Source organism: Scleropages formosus, chromosome 14 (assembly GCF_900964775.1).
Source record: "Scleropages formosus chromosome 14, fSclFor1.1, whole genome shotgun sequence".
Lineage (NCBI taxonomy): Eukaryota > Metazoa > Chordata > Actinopteri > Osteoglossiformes > Osteoglossidae > Scleropages > Scleropages formosus.
The window spans coordinates 2,693,311-2,708,389 of record NC_041819.1 but is presented as its reverse complement, the minus strand read 5'-3'; the positions used below and the strand labels follow the sequence as shown (position 1 = coordinate 2,708,389).

The 15,079-nt window shown below is 41.2% G+C and overlaps 1 protein-coding gene across 4 annotated transcripts; it reads right to left on the bottom strand.

Moving 5' to 3' along the window:
* Nucleotides 1–2,038: 2,038 nt before the first annotated feature.
* Nucleotides 2,039–13,282, bottom strand: LOC108942400 (zinc finger protein Dzip1-like). Of its 4 annotated transcripts, none has more exons than XM_029258002.1 (16): nt 12,811–13,282; nt 10,283–10,819; nt 9,877–9,961; nt 9,139–9,260; nt 8,733–8,891; nt 8,143–8,286; nt 7,984–8,046; nt 7,749–7,877; nt 7,188–7,224; nt 6,841–6,900; nt 5,868–6,265; nt 5,593–5,773; nt 5,300–5,474; nt 4,809–5,005; nt 4,120–4,241; nt 2,039–2,994 (listed from the first exon to the last, which is right to left on the bottom strand). In XM_029258002.1, the coding sequence occupies exons 2-16, from the start codon at nt 10,817–10,819 to the stop codon at nt 2,839–2,841; spliced, it is 2,565 nt and encodes an 854-aa protein (XP_029113835.1). In that variant the 5' UTR covers nt 12,811–13,282; the 3' UTR covers nt 2,039–2,838. The 4 variants fall into 4 exon arrangements, with proteins under 4 accessions (XP_029113835.1, XP_029113838.1, XP_029113836.1 ...); XM_029258005.1 differs by having other exon boundaries at nt 4,809–4,990; XM_029258003.1 differs by having other exon boundaries at nt 13,151–13,282.
* Between the last annotated feature and the right edge of the window lie 1,797 nt (nt 13,283–15,079).

Here is a 15,079-nt window from a genome sequence, read left to right as displayed (position 1 = left end):
GCCATCATCGCTCCACCCTCGCTGGAGAGAGGGTGGCTGTGAGGACAGGTCGCTGTCGGTTTCCTGCACCGCACGAAAACCGTGAGTAACCGTCGGGAATTTCCCTCGGTGGTGGACAAGGAGCTCCAGACTAAAGCGCGCCAACGAGACGACGGTACCAGAGACTGAGTCATAAAGAAAAAAATGTTCGGGTTCTTTGTTGTTGTGAATACTGTAATGTTTATTTGTGTGGACTAGTAGTATTTTTATATCATTTCATGCCCAAATGTTCGTTGGGTTTATTTCACCTGAATGTTGTGACAGTCCCTGTGGGTGTGGATGTTTTTCTTGGGGAAAGGAAAAGGGGCTGCGGTTGTGAGTGTGATGCATGGGAGGTTCGTACTCACAGTATATAACAGTATAGCTGCACGACGCTAACTGGGCCTGTCCTCACCCTAGCGAGAGCCATACCCCGCAATTGGGGGAGCAACAGTACACGCATCCCAAAGTTGTGTTGTAGACACCACCGATTCACCTCTCATGCTAGTAATGTAAAAAAAAAAAAAACAAAACCATCAGAATCGAGTGGGTGGACTACATGCAGAATAAGCTATTTCCATTATTTTTTATTGATCAATAATGAGGTTAATCCGCCCACGGACCGACGCGAGTTCCGTTCCAAATCATTTGCACAACCAGAAGTTGTTTCACCAGACGCTTCTGTAGTTCCACGTGTCTCAATGATCGTCTTCGAGTTAAGCCACTATTTCTCATTGTCTGGGGAAACTCGTCCTTTTCTAATCCTACTAGTTCTTATAGTTATTGTTCCACCTCGATTTTCTCCATACAGTCACTAGTGATTGCACTGACTATGCAATGCTTACAGAGGCCAAGTGAATGATTAAAATGAAGTTAAATTTTGTAGGATTTAACATGACTGCATTACATTATTTATTAGCAGACCCCCCCCCCCCCCAATGACCAATGATGAATACTGTACAGTGTTTAGTTGACAGCTTTTATCCTGAAGTGACTGAATTTCAGTGATACTTACCCGTCCCTACGGCAGATCACTCATCTATACAACACAGGAACAAACGCACGTGGGGCAACCCAGCTGAAACTCTTGAAACGTATTTGGAGTGTGGGAGGAAACCGGAGCATACCAAAGACAAAATGCAAACTACAAACAGACTAAGCAGGGGTAGAACCGACGTCCTCTTGCAAATCCTGTGAGATAACAGTGCTACCTCCTGCGCCAGCATGCCACCATGTCCCATGTGTAAAAACTGAATACTGACGCTAATTACATTGCTAGGACTCAACATTAAGAAGTATAATCTGAATCAAAGCAACTTTGAATACCTGAGCAGTTTTTTGAGCTTATGTTTTTTAACATTTTACTGAAATGGAATTTTGGGATATTACTTTTGAGTAATTGTTTTGGAAGTAACAGTCTTTCCATCCCTTGTATTTTTTTTTCCTAACTTTATTTAATAAAGTTATCAATAAAATACACAACCAAAACAAACATTAAAAATCCACAATCAAACAAACCCAAAACCATTTTCCTATAGTTGGTCAACAAAATTACTAAACAGCCATTACATAAAATACATTGTCAAAACAGTCTTTCCCATAACAATCCCCTTTCTGGCTTCAAAAATATAACTGACCCATATCTTCCCCACACCAACTTACCCACAAAAGGACTGTCCCCCAATAGCAGCTCAACCAAAGTCATCATATCATATACATGCATCCTTCAAAACACATAAAATACTTCTAAATTACAGCATAAAACTTGATCATACCCCTAAAAACAGACAAATAAATACAAAACAGACATACACATAAGTAGTCATCTCTTGTATTAAGACAAAGATGCTTTAATGGGGCATGGGGGCACAGCAGGTTCGGCCAGGGCCCGCTGTGTGGTGGGTCTGGGGTTTGAGTCCTGCCTAGGGTGGCCTGCGGCGGACTGGCGTCCCGTCCGGGGTGCGTCCCCTTGCTCGTCAGCCTTGCGCCCTGCGCTCCCAGGTTAGGCTCCGGCTCGCCGCGATCCTGCTCGGGACAAGTGGTTGTATACATTGTGTGTGTGTGGTGCGCGCGTGTGCGCTCTCTAATAGTTATCACATACAGCAGCAGTGGCTACCCACTGCTCCATTATAATATTAAAAATAAACAATAAGAAGGACAGGTGGCTTGATGGTTACAGCCTTTGTTTTGGAATGGAGAGACCAAGTCTGAATCCTAGCTTCCACTGAAGTATCCATACCCACAACTGCATTGTAAAATTATCCTGCTATATAAGCGCCTGTGACCAAATCAGTAATAAGCCATTCTGGTTACAGCTGAATGCCGTTTATTATTTTTATTATTTCTTTTATAAATATTTTGTATGCTTAGCCATTATAATTTTGTTTATTATATTTTGCTGTCAAAGTCACTGAAGTCACAGAGTGTCATTGGACCCTTCATGGTGCTGCATGTCTTTGCTTCATTAGTACCTTTGGAGAAATAAAAAGAGAGCATAAACAATTAAACTGCCATGTCAGATAGCATGCATGATCAAATGACAAACAGAATAGAATCCAGCTAAAGCAAGGAAACTATATCTGGATGCTTGTCCAAGCAAGTTTTCATCCAAAACAACTTAAATATGGCCCATTTTCTCAGCTGTATGATTTACTGGAGCGATTCAAGGTTAAGTACCTTGCTCAAGGGTACCACAGCAGTACAACAGATAACTTGAAATGGTAACATTCCAGTTAAAAGACAACCACTATGCTGTCTACTGCCTCCGTATGTTGTCCATTCATTTCCAACAATTTTGTCAAATAAAGAATAATAAAGTAACTAAAGTGAAGGACTCCCATGTTGATTTTTCAGAGTCTTTCCTGCTGAAGAACCCCAGACACTGGTTCTCTTTGACAGTAGACCAGTTTTAGGTAGGTGGCGGTTTTCCTCTGAAGAGCAGGAATCCAAGTCATCAGTTTCATCCCTCTCAGAATCCTGTAATTATCAACACACAAAGAACCAAATTACACAGAACGATTCAGAGAATGACAGAACATTTAACAAGTCTGCAAATGTAAAATATATTATAGCATCACTGCAGTTAAATCAAAGCTTTCAGTTAATGGCTTTAAAGAGACAGGTTTCTCTTGACACCAAAGTGGTGTCAAGTGGAACAGTAAATTTTAAAAGAGCAGTTCACAAAAGAGTGCTGTAAACTACTGTGAACCATTTCCCAGTATTTAATCATTTCACATTTTTTTCCCCCGATCTGTTATCCTTTGTAATCATGTTTTTAATATTTCAATCTAGCTAAAGATGTGTAGGATGATTCGTGTTAGAGTATCTGAATAGTCTGTCATCCACAGATGTAGTAATTGCCTTTTTAAAGGTATTACAGTACAATTTTAATCATGATTTAATCACACTGGGTTTTGTTTTATTGTTTTGTGTTGCAATGTATTATATTTAGCCCATCCTAAATTTTGCAATGGAATTTAATAAAGGTAAATAGATATGCAAGATAATTTTGCCCTTTACAGCTGATCAGATTATTTCGGTTTTGCAATATATACATACAGCTAAATACACACACATATTAAAAACTCATTTCCAGTAGAACAAGATTTTGATTTTCCAATATAATTATGAGTGGAAATTTTTTTTTTTACAAAATCGTAAATTATTATTACTTTTTTTATATAGCGCTCTTCTCACGCAGTGACACAGAGCGCTTTAACACAGACAAATACATACAATAGAAATATATAATAGTAAATAAATACAATGGAGAGACAAGCTATTTAAAGTACAGACATATCTGACTACACTTGACAACATTTCTTATACAGTGAAGTTCTTATTCAATGCAGCACAGAAAAGACAAATGTACATATCAACAAACAGCACAATGTATCTAAATGTTCATCACAAAAACTGCCAACCTTGGGAAAGGACACTTTTGGCATGATATCATTAACCTGTTGCTAGTACACAGTAAAAGACACTCAGACATCACCATGTTTCTGGGAAAATACTACAGTCTGTGCATTATCTACTGTATTTATAATCAAAGCAGTTCCTATAAAGCTGAATAAATGACAAAATTTCAATTTCTCTCACCTCGAGTTTCTGCCGCACGTTGCTCTTGTTGGATAAAACATCCACTCCTTCCTCTGGCTTTGTTGAGCTTTGTTCCGCAAATATTCTCTCAAGGTTCCTCATCAAGTCTGTGATCAGTCCACCTACGAACACAAACTAATTAGTCAAAGTGTCGGCACAGCGTGTAAACAGGGTAACAGGATCTAGCCATTGCCTGAAAACGGTAAATGACACAAAGAATGAGCAGAATCAACCCATGAAGCTCCTAGGGTACACCAGCTTCCTGTACTGCAAAAGGTAAAGTTATGAATTTTTGAAGATGTCCAACTCAATGGGACTTTGTGATGACAACATTTTTTTTTTCATTTTACATTAGTTTTAAGTACTGTGCAAAGTTAATAAAAATAAATCTTACATAGCATGCTTTTGCAGTGGAGCTCTGAAATTTTTCTAGTTTAACTTTTTTTTTTTTTACTGTTTAACTACAGTTTAACTCGTAAATAAGAACTGAATGTCTGTATTATGAAACTATTTCATGCAATTTCATGGGAAAATGTTAAGAGTTATGAACTAAAATTCTGAGCAGACTTCCGGTCTCAGTTGTGTTCATAAGCTGTGGAGCCAGTTTACACTTGTTCAAGTCAGAGCAGACACTGGACAGAGACTACAGGACTCAGAGGCAGGAGTGGAGACAGGCAGTAACCTCTTACCCTGAGGCTTGTCTTCATTTTGGGAGGAGTGCCGACGGAGCTGCAAGTGGCTGGTCTCCGCATCACTTCCATCCATCCACTCCGAGTCACTGTCAGCAGGCAGTGTGTCAAGCCCTCTCACACTGGTCACTGAGGCTCTGGGTCTCTGTACTGGAGACTCCTCCTTAAAATCCTTTTCTGAGCTAAAGAAAGGAGTCCTGGAATGGAAAAACTATAACTCCACTTTAGGCCTCACTTGCAGTGAAATGTCTAATGACTAATCTTGTGTTTAATGTATTGACATATGTAATCAGACACTTTTATGCACTCAAGCACCATGTGGCTTTGCGGTTCCAGTGTAAAACCAGGTACTGGAGGGGGGTCATAATGACAATTAACTGAATTTGTAACTCAAACCTGATAGGTCAGACTACTGAGAAGAGACAGCTGTATTGTACAGCATGGGTAATGAGTGAAATTAAGCATTACTTAAACGGTGGAATATGCACAACCTGCTTTTGGAAAAGCCACTATGGGAGAAGACACTTGGGGTGGAAGTCTTGGGAGGAGTGCTCATGTAGCTCTCCTGTGTGGGCTGATGGCTCCGTTGCCGAGTCTCCAGCAGTCTGGATACCACCTGTGCCATGCTGGTTGTCAGATTACCTGACCGGCTTCTCATGGGGGTTTCTGCAAAGGAAAACCACAGTTAATTTTAGTCAGCCATTTTCTTATCTCTTTTTTCATCATCAGAAACATAAGTGTGTATGGTGAGATTTTGCAGCATCGACAGTGCGATTGGCTATACCTCCAAACAGCTGTCTGGGTTGTGCATGTTGCTCGGGAGATGAATTGTCATCTGTCTTCTCTTTCAGTCTCAGTCGCAGTATTTGAGTGAGTTTTTCTCGAATCTGCTGAAACCTGGAGAAACGCTTTTCCTGCTTTTCCTGTTCAGTACCCTCTTTGACTGTAGAAAGTCTGCTTATATCCTGAAGTAAGAGAAAAAAACACGTGTGAAATATGTAATTACGTCCCATAATGTGAAGAAAAAGAAAAAAAAAATAAAAAAATCACAAGTCTTACAGGTTTGACTGTGGGTTCCAGCTCTTCCAAAAGAGTCTGCTCAAATAATGGATGCAGGTCTTTTACGATGCCACTTCTCCTTAAAGTTTTTTTTGGTGTCTGTTTTTTCACCTCTGCTTGCTTTTCTATAATGTGGAGAAGTTCCATGCAATAAGGTTCAAGCTCCTCAAGAACCTGCTCCAATAGTGGATGCAGCTCCTTCACACTGGGGCTCCTCATCACAGGGCTTTTTTGTGCCTGTTTTTTCAACTTTGCTTTCTTTTCTGGGATGGAAAACAGTTCTGTGCAAAAGGGTCTGAACTCCTCAAGAAGAGCTTGCAACACTGATGGCCCCAGGTCCTTTATGATGGGGCTTCTCCTTAAACCACATTTCTTTTTTTTTATCTCCGTTTTCTTTCCTGGAAAACCAAACATAAATTTCTTGCATTAAGAACATTGCAGAAGATTTTACAATAATATGGTATGTTGCAGTTCAGTGGTGAAGGTTTCCATGGGACAGCTGGTAATATAGTGGTCGCAGCTTATGCCTTCGGACCCAGAGGTGACAGGTTCAAATCCTACCTTCAGCTGTCGCATCCTTCAGCAAGGTACTTACTCTAAATTGCTCCAATTAAATTACCAGGCTTTATAAAGAGGTAAATATTTGTAAGCAGTTAACAGAGTAAGTTGCTTTGGAGAAAGTGTCAGCTAAATAAATAAAAATATTTCTTGAGAATGATTGTCACTGTTTTTTTCAAAATATATACACCTACAAATGTGGATGTTGAGCCACAATATAGAAGGAGAGGCAGAAGAGAACAAAGAGGCGAAGTGATGTTTTTGATGTCTGAATCTAAAGGAAAACACCAAATGGGAGCAAGTATTGTACAAATGGTGTTGACTTATGTTCTGCGATGGACACGTGGACACATTACAGGTAGACACATCCAACCAGAGAATGTTTAGTCCATATAGGACATGTGGTCTCCAGTACCTCCATCCTTCTCAGAAGTATCCTCTACAGGATCCAGCACATGGGGTGAAGTAGACTTGTCTGTTTGGACAGTGCAAATCAGCCAGACAGACAAGAAACTGTGTTAGGGAGTACAGGGTCAGAAGCAGGAGTGCATGCACATGCTAATCCAGTTTTGAGGCACTTCCTCTATCTCTTCATATAAATATACACAGAACCTATGTGAATGCATGCAAATTGAATACAATCACTTTACAAAAGCTGCTGACTTACAATAACACAGTGCAATACATTTTTTAAATGAATAAATGCAATACTTTTAAGAGTTGTTCAGGCCAACCGAAGGACTGACAGGAGACTACACATACCTGCATATTCAGGTGGATTCAAAGTCAGCTTCTTAATCTGTAGGACAGGAAGGATGCAATGTCACATAAACTTAGCCTAGTCCTGAAGTAGTAATACTGATGCATGTCTATTGTTCTCAGAATAATACATAATTGCAATTCTTACTGTATTGCCACAAACTCCACCTTATTAGAAAGTCTAGGAAATAATTACAATATAATGTGTTTGCATGGGGAAAAAAAACTGTTTGGGGGGGTCCAATATTAAAAAGACTTCAAAATATGAACAGAAAATTGTGGAAATGTAAAAAAAAAAAAAATATGGTATGACTTTATGCTAATAGTATCTAAACGTTTAAAGGCAATTTATTTAGTAACTGCAATAAAACAAGTGGGCAATCAATACTGGAAAGCTATCCTTTCATTTTAAATCAACTAATAAAAGGTAGGATTCTCACTGGAAATAACACAAGGGGAAAACTCTGATAACTGTCAGTAAAAACAGAACAAATCCAGCACCAGCCACTGATACAGGCCTGGCTGCTCATTCATGTCTGGTGTCCCGCCTCTTGAAGTGCTGACCTGCTCCTTCTGAGACAATATCAGTTTCTTCTGCTCCTGCAGCTCACGCTCCAGCTTCTCCACGAGTTTTCGGTTCCTCTCTTCTTCAGTATTGGCGGAGGAGTGCAGTCTGTGCAGGTGATGCAGGAACTGTGAAAAGAAAAGAATGGCTGTTGCTGTCAAGAAACTGTATTTTTGTACTATGCGCAGACTGCAAACCCTGACTATATTGCAAATGTTGTCTGTATATGACTACCTGCTCCTTTTCTTGCTTATACATGGCCTGGACCTTCTGCATTCGGAACGCCCACTTCTCATCCTGCAGTGGGACAAGCAGAGTTGGTTTCTCAGAAACTCAAGTTGCCCACTGGGGTCCACTGCAGCATGACACTGAAAGGAAGACATAGACTCTCACCTTTTTCTTGAGCTGCTGCTGGAGCTTCAGGATGTCCTGCCTATGTCTCTCCTCCATGCTGACAGAGAGCTGAACTTTCTCCTCCTGCAGGGCTGTCATGTCCAGCCATATTTTGTGGCTGTCCTCCTCCATTTCATAGAGTTTCTGCTCCAGACAACAACAGGAATGAGCAAAGCAGTTTCTAAGGCAGGAAGAAGATGCCTAGTGCAACCTAAACTCAGATAAACACTGCATTTCCGCAAGGCCCTCATGGTCTTCTCTGCCACAGCTCCAGACTGTGGACCTACAGATGTCTGCAGGCTTTGACTTCAGGCAGCCATTAAACAGTATGATTTAAAACACTGCTTTGATACACAAGCCTTCAGGTCCAGGAGTCTGAGTGTCACTTGTTAACAGAAGTCCAGGAAACCTGCTGTGCTGCAGTCTCAAAATGTCAGAGGTCAGTGATCTCATTCAGTTCTCTTGTCACTGGAGGAGCTGCGCAGTTCTGACAGTGCTGCTAGGCACGGGTTCATTTTACACAGGTTCATTTTTAAGTAAAATATAATCATGATCACAATGTTATCTTTAAACAAATTTCAATTTCTTACTTTCTGTAAAAGTGCATTTTTACTGGACAGCTCCTTGAATTCCTTCAGCATCATCTCTCTCATTTCTTCCAATTGTGCCTTTTGCCTTTCTTTTTCTTCGTCCTTCCATTGCTCAAGGGCCTTCAACAATTCCTTCTCCTTGCATCTCTGATCCTGCTCCTAAGCCAGTGATGTACATGAAAAGTCAAGGGATGAAACGTTTTCACGTAAAAATACTTTTAAGAAATGTGACACTACGCAACTAGAAATGACATGTTTGTCTCCAGACAACCAACGGGTTGAACGACACCCAGTGAAATGTGACAAATCATGAACTGTCTCTATAGGTGAACGTGCCAGAAGAGGCAAAGTCTTCCATGTGCACCACATTATTTCACTACAGCGTAAATTTGCTGGAGACTTTAACCAGGTATGTCTGCTGCTGTGCCTCCAGTTGGGACATGGTGAGTGTTAGCTGTTCCTTCAATTTGCTGATTTCTTCCTCCAGCTTTATGGAATGGACATTACTCTGTGTCTCTGATGTTAACCCTCAGAAAAGAGAAAGGGTACATTTCAATATCAAAACTCTGCTTAAATTAGAACTGAAAGGAAACAGAGCAAGCAGGAGCATTCTCAGTTGTATGCATATGAAAAGAGATACGAGACAGAATTTATAGAGACTGTATGTTTTCAGCAAAGTGCACATAGCACTGGAAAGCCATCCATCCAGCTATAAATATCCATTTGTCCAATATCCTTATCCACTGACATAGGAATAGGAATGTTTCTCTTCAGTTTTTTGAATACAAAACATATTCAGACAGTCAGAATGTTTATGGCAAAATTTGAGACAGCTAGTTGACCTTACCAGAGGTATAAATTGCTGAAGTTCATTGGTTTTTTGTGTTATTAGGAATATCAGGTCAACTTTAGTGTGCTTTATCAGCATGAGAGTTCTGAATATCTCTGAGACTCAGTGTTATAATCTAGATGACTGACAATACAAAATATGAATTATTAACAGCATTTTCTCACTATTGTCCAATTACATAACAAAACTTCGGCAAAGATCAGAATATTGGGAGCATTTCGGAGATACCTGATCTTAGACCCTTGGTCAACTCTTACTGATATATGTGTTATTTGAGAATAGTGGTGCACTTACTGTTGTCATACTGCTCTGGGTGCTGACGTTGCATATGGTTTTGCAGGAAAGAAGAGTTCAAAAATGCTTTATCGCAGTGTTGACACTGAAAAAGAAAATAAAGAATGATTCTGCATCCCGTGCTGCATATGCTGACACCACCTTCCCTCCTAAACAGCTGTTTATAAGATTGTAAACAAGGAAGATGCTGACTGGTGGTAAAAGTCCCACAAAAAGACTATATTTTTGTCTGTTCCTTCACATTACAACATTCACATTTAGCAAACCAAAACAGAAATGAGTGCCACTGAAAGGAATATTACATAGTTTTCCGAAATAAAAACAAAACTAACTATTCCTGTGGGTAGAGAAATAAGTGGGCTAAAAATTATAAAAATGCATTAATGCATCTTCAGGTGTCCTGTACCTGATGGTAACCCCCCAGGCCAGCGGTGATCATGAACTCCTGTGAAGCAATGATTTTCTTCCTTTGCTTCAGCTCCTGCTTCAGGGTTTGCATGTCATCCGCTTGCTTCTCCAGTTGTTTCTGCAGCTGTTCCCTGTCCTGAAGCAAGGACTTCAACTTGTTCTCAGCTGCCTGCAAGCTGATGACAAGGTGGTCCTGCCAGTGGAGCAGGTATTCCACCATGAGCTGGACCAGCTGGATGACCTTCAGCAGCACAGGGTCTATGGGGTTCTGGCAGTGGGGGCAGACCTCCTTTTCTACATTGCAGAAGGTGACACCGGCCATGTGCTCCTGAAGTGTGCTGATGTCCAGCTCCCTGGCCACCCGGTCCACATCTACAGTCCTAATGCGCCGCCAGTCCAACCTCTCCAGCCGGGGACGGAATTTGAAAGTCGGGATGGTGGGAACAGTCATCACCCCTGATAACAGACCCTGTCCAATGAGGGAAGGCAAGCTCTGATGGGCATTCACTAGAGAGCGTGGTGCAAAAGTCTCCATCTACAACAGGGAAAAAACATCCACTATAAAGGTACTTCCATCCAAAGCCAGTTTTTATACTGGTAAACAAAACATTTAACACATCACCGCAGAATCAGGCTCATTTGGGATGGCACCACTGTCAAAGGAATTGAAAATAGCACAGTTGAAAAACAGTTTCCACAGATGGACAATGATAAAAAACAACCAAACATTTTCTCTGGTTTGGATCACTCACTTTGTCTAGTAGAGCTAACACACGTTCCTTGTCAAACACCACTTAAAGCACGAGACACTCACTGCCTGTCCACTTAATACCAACACCTCCTTATAATAAAGAGTTGTAATGAAGTGAAAACTAGGCACTTGGTCGCCTGTCACATGGTCGTTATCTTTGTAACCATGGGAACCACTACACAATGTATTTTTTTTTAAAGACATAAACTAAAAACTGATTTAATCCTTAGATACACGTGTGATGACTGGAGGAATATGCACCATCACTGCGAGCGTGGGTTTGGGCTGCGATCGAACAAAGAAAGTAGCAGGAAACATTAAACGTTTATTAAAACACTGGCACACAGCAGAATAACTGAGAATATAAGAAATTGAATTTAATCCAAATAAGACATTTACAAAAACATCTCCACATTTCTCAAAATTATTGCAATACTAGCACAAAACAGTTAGGAAACAACGCCCCCGGCCCGACGACCCGCATCCCCTTCACTACATCACACACCTTTCTATGGTTACACAACTACTTACTCTTCCCGCCAACCGTTATTCACAATCAACAGCCCAACCCATGTGAAGACCCCACCGGCACCTGGCTGTGAGTAGCGTGGGTTGTTGCTACAGTGTTGAAAGGGACCGATGATGAGCAGGGCGATCGGTGGAACAGGGGTGTCGCACGTGGCAGCGACTCCGCTCATATGTGGATTATGAGAAAGTTATTATTCTTCAAGGAGGGGGTGCGGTGGCGCAGTGGCGCAGTGGGTTGGACCGCAGTCCTGCTCTCCAGTAGGTCTGGGGTTCAAGTCCCGCTTGGGGTGCCTTGCGGCAGACTGGCGTCCCGTCCTAGGTGTGTCCCCTTCCCCCTCCGGCCTTACGCCCTGTGTTGCCGGGTAGGCTCCGGTTCCCCGTGACCCCATAAGGGACAAGCGGTTCTGAAAATGTGTGTGTGTGTGTATTATTCTTCATAGTGTAATGTGAGAATGGAGTAAGGTAGTTTAGTGGTTTTCATGAACTTTGTACTTTTCAACACCGTTTTAAAGGTATACTTTTGTACTCTCATTCTGTTGACATGATGAGAGCATGATGTAAATCAAATGCATTTAGAAGCGAAGTTTCAGATCGGTGCTTTGGATTTTTGTGGCTGTTACGTGGAATATTTTTGTAGGGGCTGTTTTGCTTTTGGCATTGACGTTGTAGGTGATGTGATTCGACCATTGTTTTGGGTTTAATAATAAATGCTTAAAATACAGAGGAAACACACAGCTGAGTTCTGGCACCACCGCTGATCGCTACACGTTTAACAGGGTTGAAAGGTTGCACTGTTTAAAGAAACACCAAGATGGTGACAATTTGACAGCTGAAAAAAAATCACCAGAAATCACCCAGCTGGAGCGAATCAATGCTAAACCTGCAATGAGTCACCAACTACAAGAAAAGAGCATCGTTGGTCCTGTTTGTCCACCTTGAACCAAATTACTTATGCACACACAGTTCTAATAATTGACTTTCCTTAACGAATAATGTAATTTAAAAATTCTGAAGAAGCACAAGGGGCTTTAGCCGTAAAAGAAGCGGTAAGAGTAGCGGTAAAGCTTTGACAAATATTCTCTAATGGTTCAGTGACAGAAATACACGCGTTCCCTTTCGCCACCTGCTGGTGAGTTTAAATATATAGTGAAACGCAAATTGCTGCAGAACCTCATCTGTAAGGACAGCGAAAAACTGTCTTATTATTATTATTATTATTATTATTATTATTACTACAAATTCTTCACCTTTGACAGTGTCGCTTCCAGCCAACGACGACATTCACGTCAGTCGTCATTGCACTATTTCAAGGAGATATTTCTGAAGTAAAACTTATAGATGATGACGCAAATGAGCAAAACAGCCGCGTTGCAACATCCCAAACCCAGAGCGCCGCGCGCCACACGACTCAGGTTTAACATTTGCGTCAGGACATTGAAGCCGAGCAAATGTAAAGTATAAAAGTGTCGGAAGTGTTACCCATTTTTGATCACGCTCCAATCACTCTAATGTGCAAAGTACCGTTTGAGCCTGCAGGAATACATCTAAATAGATTAAAATGTGTAAGTAAGTCAGACTGGCACCGGCCTCTCCGGGAGCGTCGCCGTCAGGGCTGCGGAAGAAAAGAAAAGCAGATTTGCCGTTGATGACATCAATTTGTATTCACCACTAATTGTTTAATGTAATATGCAGTATGTTCTGTTGAAAGGCATCGGTACAGCGTTCTTTATATACAACTGTCCGTAGTTTACAGGGAAAGGTGCTTTACGTTGTTGGCTGGGAACAGGTGAGAGGCGGGACTTTATCTGATGACCAATCGCAGAAGCCCATTCCTGACGGAGGCCACGTGACTCACATTTAAATAGACAGCTGCGCATTTTCCCCAAATGGGACACAGTCATAAAGGTTCGTGTTCTCCTTAATCGGAAATGGTCCTATAGCCTTTGTTTGTTTGTCACTGACTTGGAGCACTAAGATGCAGAGAAGCTGTACTATTTGATGGGCTAGGAGAGGTATGGATCAGAGGAACAGTCATGGGTACTTGGCTATGATGCCTTGGATCTGACCCTCGTGGTGGAGTTCCACTGAACACACCTGGACTGTCCCACTCCTTGCCAGAGGATGCCCTCCTTCTCACCACAGCTTGTATAATGCTATACTGTAGATGACCAATATTAATTGATGGTTTCAGCTTGCACTTCCTGTGCTACTTTCCCTCTCACCAGAGTTCTAAGAGAATCAAGCATACCTCACACACACACACCCATCGTCTGAAACCACTTGTCCCAAGTGGGGTTGTGGAGAACTGGAGCCTAACTCGGCAACACAGGGCGCAAGGCTGGAGGGTAAGGGGACACACCCTGGGCAGGATACCAGTCCGTCGCAAGGCACCCCAAGCAGGATTCAAAGCCCAGACCCACCTGAGAGCAGGCTCCAGCTAAACCTGCTGCGCCACCGCTAGTTATTTAACTGTTCCACCTGGCTTTTGTTGACTCTTTTGGCCTTTTTAATTTCTTGTGCAGTTATGAATTGAAAGGTGTGTATCTCGATTTACTGATTGTTTGGAGTTTCCCAAAGTCTTCGGTTTTTCACTGCCCTTCATTTCTTTCCCTTAAGAAAAGTAATTACAATGCTGTTTGCACATATAAGCATTACAGTTGGTTCAATTACTTCAGTGTTCCTCATTAAATATATGTAACTTGGCTGGAATGAGCAGTCGGCACCTCAGGTCTAATGATTAAATCAAGAAGGCCCAGAAATAACAGAAAGCTCATTTCTGAGTCAGTCAGGTGTGTGGTTTGTGGTCCTAAACTTGAACATAATGGGAGACTTTCAGAGGCAAGCTAAACAACAGCCAGGACCAGATGCCATTAACCTTTAAGTAAAGATCACAGTCTGGAAAAGATCCATGTTCCTTTCTCTCCACAAAAGGTACTGGGGCACAAGCAGGAAACTCAGGCACTGGTCTCCTGCTTTTTTGTCCTGGTTGCCACTCTTACCGTGTTTTCTAGGCATTTTAAAAACTTGGGTTTTGTGTCTGGAACATCTAAACTGCTGAAACAATCCTAAATGCTATGATCAGGTCTGTGGCTCACTTACCACATCCTAATGAATGAAGAGCATGCTTCTAAAGTGTAACTCTAGCCACTGTTTTGTGGCATTTTTAAAAAATCTATATCTATATATATCTTAGATCTGAACATTAAGCTACATATAGTGGTTCAGTTGAAATTAAAGGTTGGTAATTTGATCCAAGCTACTGCAGTAGGTTCAAGTTCAAACTCTGGATCTTCTTATTGTAAGGCAACAATTCTAATCATTATTTATAAATTTTATTCTATAATGTATTTCAAGTGTATATTTGCCAAAATACTGGAAAATTAAAGTACTTCAACTTTAGATCTATTTTTTTCCTTCTGAGTGAAAACAAAAGGCATTTATTCATATATGCCTCTAAGAGATTAAATGTGGATTTACTAAATTTTAACCACTAGATGGGTTTCTGAATTACAAAAA

Excerpts from the sequence above, each read along its gene's own strand:
- LOC108942400 (XM_029258002.1), bottom strand. The coding sequence starts at position 10,819 with ATGGAGACTTTTGCACCACGCTCTCTAGTGAATGCCCATCAGAGCTTG. Across the intron at positions 8,892-9,138 it reads CACAGCAGCAGACATACCTG|GAGCAGGATCAGAGATGCAA; the intron begins GTTAAAGTCTCC and ends TCACTGGCTTAG. Across the intron at positions 6,266-6,840 it reads TACTTCTGAGAAGGATGGAG|GAAAGAAAACGGAGATAAAA; the intron begins GTACTGGAGACC and ends TTGGTTTTCCAG.